This window comes from Larimichthys crocea, chromosome III (assembly GCF_000972845.2).
Source record: "Larimichthys crocea isolate SSNF chromosome III, L_crocea_2.0, whole genome shotgun sequence".
Classification (NCBI taxonomy): Eukaryota; Metazoa; Chordata; class Actinopteri; family Sciaenidae; genus Larimichthys; species Larimichthys crocea.
In genome coordinates, this window is record NC_040013.1 from 9573066 (window position 1) to 9579646 (window position 6581).

The following is a 6581-nucleotide window of genomic DNA, read 5'->3' on the forward strand; positions in this document are numbered from 1 at the left end:
TGTAGATATAAGTCTCATTCTAAGGTTAAAAAAAAGCACAATGATTTTAATTTTCAGGTGAATATACACTAATGAGAACAAAGTTATGAATATGATATTTAGTTTCTGCCATATTCTGTAAACCCTCAAAATCTTACACACTGGACCTTTAATATATTTATCAGTTCAACAAAGCCATACCTCTATAATGTAATGTAACACTTTCTTACTGGTGTCTTTTAAAATGATTTTACTGTGATGTTGTCCATTTTGTTCCATTATTTCATACCTACGTGATATTTTTTAATGCACCTTCATAAAATCAAAGTAAATCCATCTAACAGCTCTGAGCTGCTCTCCTGGGATCAGTGCCGCGGTGGGAAGCTCCATCACAGGGTTAAAGGTACAGTAGCGTGCGTCAGCTGATGCGTAGCGTCACGTAATGAGTGCGGGCGGAGGGAGGCTGGTCCTCGGTCTGTCTGAGCTCCTAGCTGCAGCTCTCATTCAGCAGCTTCCTGCCCGCTGCTTGCTCCTGACAAACGCCTCTTTCTCATCACTGATCATGTGCCTCGCTCTCTCCCTGTCAGGAAGTTCGCCTTGTTTTCTCCCCCCTGCTTTTCCTTTCTCCCTCTTCTTGACAGCACCACGCACAGCCCCGTTTTCCACTTGTTTGCTGCGGCTCTCACCTCTCCTCTGCCGGGCGTGAGAGCCGAGAGAGACCGGCGGCGAACACCGGCAGAGGCCCCCCCCCCGACCCGGCTCCCAGGTCATGGAGGCCCCGCTGAAGGAGAAGGAGCCGTCGCCGATGGACAAGTCCATGCCTCCGCCTACCTTGAGCCCGGCTGTACCCCCCTACGTCACTCTGGGCCTGACGGTGGTGTACACCGTCTTCTACTCCCTCCTCTTCATCTTCATCTACGTCCAGCTCTGGCTGGTCCTGCGGTACCGGCACAAGCGCTTCAGCTACCAGACCGTCTTCCTGTCCCTGTGCCTGCTGTGGTCGGCCCTGCGCACCGTGCTCTTCTCCTTCTACTTCAAAAACTTTGTCACAGCCAACACTTTGGGGCCATTTCCCTTCTGGCTGCTCTACTGTTTCCCTGTCTGCCTCCAGTTCTTCACTCTCAGCCTCATGAACCTTTACTTTGCACAGGTGAGTTTTGCAAGCGTGTGTTGTTAATACCATGATGGGGTTTCATAAAATGTCTGCACCTGATGTGAGAAGAGTGTTTTGATTAGTGAGTCTGAAGAAACATGATTTAAAGACCCCATCCACTCAGAAATGTGTTTAAGTCCAGGTCCAGTGTGTAGAATTTAGAATCTAATGGCTGCATTGCAATCTCCTCACATCACCCTCACCTTCTTAGTGTAAAGGAGTCAGTAGAGTCAGTATTTAGTTTAGTCTGTAGGAACATGGTGTTTCAATATGGCAGCCTTGATGAAAGAGGACCCACTCCCACTGTAAACATAAAAGGATCATTTTTAAGTAACAAAAGCAAAAATATTCTTATTTTAAGGTGCGTATACATACATGAAAACATAGTTATGAATATTATATTCCATGCCTTATTCTGAAAATAAAGGCCCCAAATCTAACACACTGCACCTTTTATTACTTCACTTGAATATCCGAGACACTGTGCAGAATGATGTTTGACACCTGAAGGCTGTTTTCCTCCAGCTGCTGAAGGGGTAAAGTTACTCTGGATTCATCTTGAATCTCAGTTTAAGTCATAGAGGTAGAGCAGGATAATGTGACATCACAACAAGATTGGACCAATCAAGTGCGTAAGATTAAAGGGGCTTTACAGAACATGTCAGAAAGGGAATACAATGTGCACAACTTTGTTTTCATTGGTGTAAAACTATATTAAAACAATAACTGTTACCTTAGAGCAATCCTTTTATATGTACAGACACCACGGGTCCTCTTTCATGGAGTCTATGTTAAACCGCCATGTTTCTAAAGTAGCTCAGAACAGACAAACGAAACACTGGCTCTACATCTGGCGTCATTATTATATTAAGAAGAAGTGAAACAAGGGTGTTGGAGGTCAGCAACTGCACCACTCTATGATTGGACTTGTATTGAAATGTTCTTAATTTACATAAATTAATATTTTTAAATCATCAAACATGTGTGGAGGGGATCTTTAACACTCTGTTTTTTATAAATAAATGAACTGATGATCTTTATATTACTAACAAATGATGTCAATAGTCACAAGACACACATCACAAGTTCCCTGTTCTCCGTGTCGTACTTTGTCATAGCAACAGTTCATTATTTACCAGACGACCACATGTTTGCTTGAGAAAAATACTTTAAAAAAATATTTTTTCCAATAGCAATACATATCAAGACATGTATTGATTACATAAAATCCATGATCTAACTGATTAGAGCAATCAACTGTGTTGCTGTCCGTTCACTTTACAAAAAGGTTTCTCATTTTGTGACTTTGAAGTTATAGTTTTCCTTAAATCTGAATCATAATTTTAAAGTTAAGTAGGTAAAATTCTGTGAATCAATAACACAGTATGATAATATAGATATCAATGTTAAATTGGGACCATCAGGACCAAAGGACTGTCCAGTTCAATATAACCTGTTGCTGTGTAAAACTCTCTTTCACATGAGCTACAAAGTGCAGTGCAGTGAATCATTCTTCCATCTGCTCACTTGATCCAAATAATAGCATCTCTGGCTTCTACATGAAGGTTATTCTTAGCATAATCCTCTTGTGCTGCTTTGAGTCACAGTTCCGAGTTGACAGTGTGAGACACAAAGCATTACATGTGGATCTGTACTGTGTGACCACTGTGAATCTAAAGTTCAAAACTCTGCTGTTTGAAGTTGTGAAATGCCTGTTTCAAACAATGTCAAAGAGTGAGAATGCAGAAGTGAAAATGTGCTGCCCAAAGAGCGTGACACATTTGCGTGATGCAGATTTCCTTTGCTTCTCACAGGTTGTTTTCAAGGCAAAGTCGAAATATGCACCAGAGCTTGTCAAATACAGGTAAGATTCAGCTTCAGATTTCATTTTCCATCAAATAATATTTGTTTTTTTGGGGTTTCTAATATATTTCCTTTCCTGGCCCACAGGCTGCCATTGTACCTGGTCTTCCTGTTTTTCAGCCTGGTGTTTTTAGTTGTAAATTTAGTATGTGCCCTGCTGGTGAGGATGTCCTCTGCTGAAGCCCACACCATCGTGCTCGTCAGGGTTGCAATCAACGACTCGCTTTTTGTCCTGTGTGCCATCTCGCTCTCCCTGTGTCTTTACAAGATCGCCAAGATGTCACTGGCCAACATTTACCTGGAATCCAAGGTAAGAAACAATTTGAGGTAGATACCCCGTGTGAATGGAGGATCGACCGGTGGGTCGTGTTTAGTTTCACTGTGGTTTGTTTAAGTGACATCAAAAGGCACTGTGTGCTGCATATAGCACCCTTGTGTGAAGATGCACTCCTCCACGCAATTTATGCTTTGTACGTAGTGATCGTTTCCTAGCAACACTACGTCGTTCTTATGCATGATTGGCTGTACTGTGGTGCATTAACAGGTGGGTCGTACGTTATTTCACACTGATCGACAAAATGTCAGGTACTGTGTGTGTGTGTGTGAAGAACCTGAAACTCAGAATGTGTTGCTTCATAAAATAATTTCACAAGTGTTTTAATTAGATTATCTCTCATTTCATCCTAAGGGGTAGATGTAAAGCTATGTATTGAATTTCTTAATACGACTCTTGCGTGCAGGGGACGTCGGTGTGCCAGGTGACGGTTATAGGAGCCATTGTCATCCTCCTGTACACGTCCAGGGCCTGCTACAATCTGGTCGTCCTGGGACTCTCAAACAAGAGTATTAACTCCTTTGACTACGACTGGTACAACGTTTCAGATCAGGTGAGCCACCAAAAGTCACAATGCCTTATATCACTGTTTGACATTTTGATAAATATGCATATTTGTTTTCTTTTATGAGAGTTTCATGAGAAGATTGATACCACACAAATGAAGCTACCGTCAGCAGCCGATTATAGCTTAGCTTAGCATAAAGAGTGGAAACAGCTAGTCTATCTCTGTCCGAGTGTAAAAACAACACTTGTTGTGATTTTATGGGGAATTACGTTTTGTGTTAACCATATGTTTTCCGGGCACAATGACTCCCTGGAATCTGTCTTTCTAAGTTTAAACTTAACAGCTGCTTGCTATAGCTCTAAATTTACTACACAGACGTGAGAGAAGTATCAATTATCTCCTTAAGTGTGCAAGACAGCAAACAGACACATTTCCTAAAATATTCAACTATTCCTTTAAAGCATTTTGATGATGAACGTGAAAAAAATATTGCTTTTCCCGGAAGCAGTGGTTGACTGTTTAGACCGGGTGATCGGATGTCATTTGATCAAAAATGTATATGAGTCTCTGTGTGAAACAGAAAGTTGTTGTTAAAGTGAAAGAAGTGTTTTTCCGTTTGCTTTTCAGGCAGACTTACAGTCGACTCTGGGCGACACCGGCTACATCGTCTTTGGAGTGATCTTGTTCGTGTGGGAGTTGCTCCCCACTTCCCTCGTAGTGTTCTTCTTCAGAGTGCGGCAGCCCAACCAAGACAGGGTAAGTCACTGATTACCCTCAGCCTGTGGCTTCCAATATGGGGGTCAGGAATCCTTCTAGAGGTCACATGATAAATCTGATGGGTTGTGAGATTATTAATAGAAAGGCAGATAAAAACATACTGTAGTCCAGCGATGCAAATTTCTTAGATATTGCATTAAGGGGGTGCAAGCAAATTATAAGAAGCACACTTTAATAATGTAAGAAAATATGTTTTTTGTTCACTATGATATCTTTTGTCTTGTTTGCGTGTCCTGCAGAGTGGTTCTGGGCTTCCTGGTCACGTCTTCTCCTCTAGGTCTTATTTCTTCGACAACCCGCGGCGTTATGACAGTGACGACGACCTGGCGTGGAGCGTCATGCCTCAGAACATCCAAGCCAGGTAATCCCCTAAATGCTGTACACAAAACAGGAATGTGAAAAAAGGTAGAGAGGTCAAAGTTTAATGGATGTTTGTCGATTGTTTCTCCAGTCTGGCTGCTGACAGCTACGAGTGGGGGAGCCAAAGCAGCGGCATCGGTGCCTACATCGGAGGAGACGACAGTTACCACCTCCCTCCTCCTCCAGAGGAGCTCAGCAATTACTGACCAGAGTTCACAGTGACTCCTGCTGACCTGTGGCATTGTTTTTATATATGTATATTTTTGCACAGTCTCTCTTGTAACCGAGGCACATGGGGGTGAAAGCCTTCCTCTACTCAATACATATACTTTTCTACTTTGTCTAGAGAAGAACTAACAGATTTTTCTCTCTGCCAGTATATGAAAGCCCACTAGTGGGACATTCATTTTGCACACTCCTTGTACAAACTATAATCTAATTTTGAGTGCTCTTAAACATTTCCATTGTATAGTTTATACTGAATACTGCTTAATATATTTCCTGACTTTTGTGATATGTACTGTATGACTATTTTATGTACTATGATCTTTTTCATACCGATGTTGTTTATATAGATGAGATATTCATTTAATTCATATTAAAAAAGTTTAAATGCTGTGAAAATGCAGCTTGTGTTTTAATATCACACTGATACATGTTCATTATATATTTACACATAATCTTTAAATTTAAAGATTTAAATGCACAGTCACTACACTTAGTGCCCTCTGCTGTTGGTTTTGTTTATGAAGACAACTTTTAAACAGATGTGACCATCAAAACTTTTTGTTATATTCATTAACGTAAATCTAATCAACCTGGCTTATTCAAGAGCAGGGGAGGATTAAACGGTTAAAACTGGCGTAGAAAAGCCATTTTTAATGAGTTTTTCCTGCATCATGTGTATATATATATACCTTTAGTTACCATTGCTACAGGACAAATAAACCTGAATCACACCACAAATATGTTTACATAAAAGTTTTATATTACATAATTAAAGGATAATACAGTGCTTACTGTCTAATGATAGTGATTTCTGCATAATAAAAATACAGGATTTGGAGCCCAGAGGCATTTAGTTGGTAATTTGAGCTCTATGAGGAGAACCAGATGAACCTACAGCAGCTGATAGAGCTAGGGCAGCTAAAAGTGGTTCAGATTTGAACATTACAGGAACATTTATTAGACGTCAGCAGAGTGTCAGAACAAAAAGCAGACCAGCAGGCCAGATTTGTTTTGCACTTCTCCCTTTTTTATTGAGCTGTTTTCAAAGATGGTTGCATTATGTAATACATTATGTACCATGGAAATTTACACAATAGTTTAAAATTTAGCAAGTAATCAATTGTTCATTTACAAAAACATTTTCACAATGTATTTGTGAGGTTTAAGTTAAGTTTTTAAAATATGACAGATTAGATTAGTGACATTTTATATCAGAACACTGATTTTTGTCATGTAATGCAGAGAGCGTAAATATAAAACTGAAAGACTGAAAACAAATAGGCAACTCTGGTACATAGTGCAGAACATTAGATAACCCTAGAAAAATCAATTTATGCTATCATTTAACTTATTGATAGTGTTATTTATTATTTGATCAG

General features: G+C 40.2%; 1 protein-coding gene across 1 annotated transcript; it reads left to right on the forward strand.

Annotated features, from left to right (window-relative positions):
- Positions 1–385: 385 nt before the first annotated feature.
- Positions 386–5598, forward strand: gpr137ba (G protein-coupled receptor 137Ba). The gene is made up of 7 exons (XM_010737804.3): positions 386–1129; positions 2947–2996; positions 3083–3305; positions 3736–3882; positions 4465–4593; positions 4854–4975; positions 5066–5598. The coding sequence occupies exons 1-7, from the start codon at positions 749–751 to the stop codon at positions 5178–5180; spliced, it is 1167 nt and encodes a 388-aa protein (XP_010736106.1). The 5' UTR covers positions 386–748; the 3' UTR covers positions 5181–5598.
- Positions 5599–6581: the final 983 nt, after the last annotated feature.

Bases quoted from the DNA above. Each gene is read 5' to 3' on its own strand.
- gpr137ba (XM_010737804.3), top strand. From the start codon at position 749: ATGGAGGCCCCGCTGAAGGAGAAGGAGCCGTCGCCGATGGACAAGTCC. The intron at 2,997-3,082 runs GTAAGATTCAGC...CCTGGCCCACAG, and splicing joins CCAGAGCTTGTCAAATACAG to GCTGCCATTGTACCTGGTCT. The intron at 3,306-3,735 runs GTAAGAAACAAT...TCTTGCGTGCAG, and splicing joins ACATTTACCTGGAATCCAAG to GGGACGTCGGTGTGCCAGGT.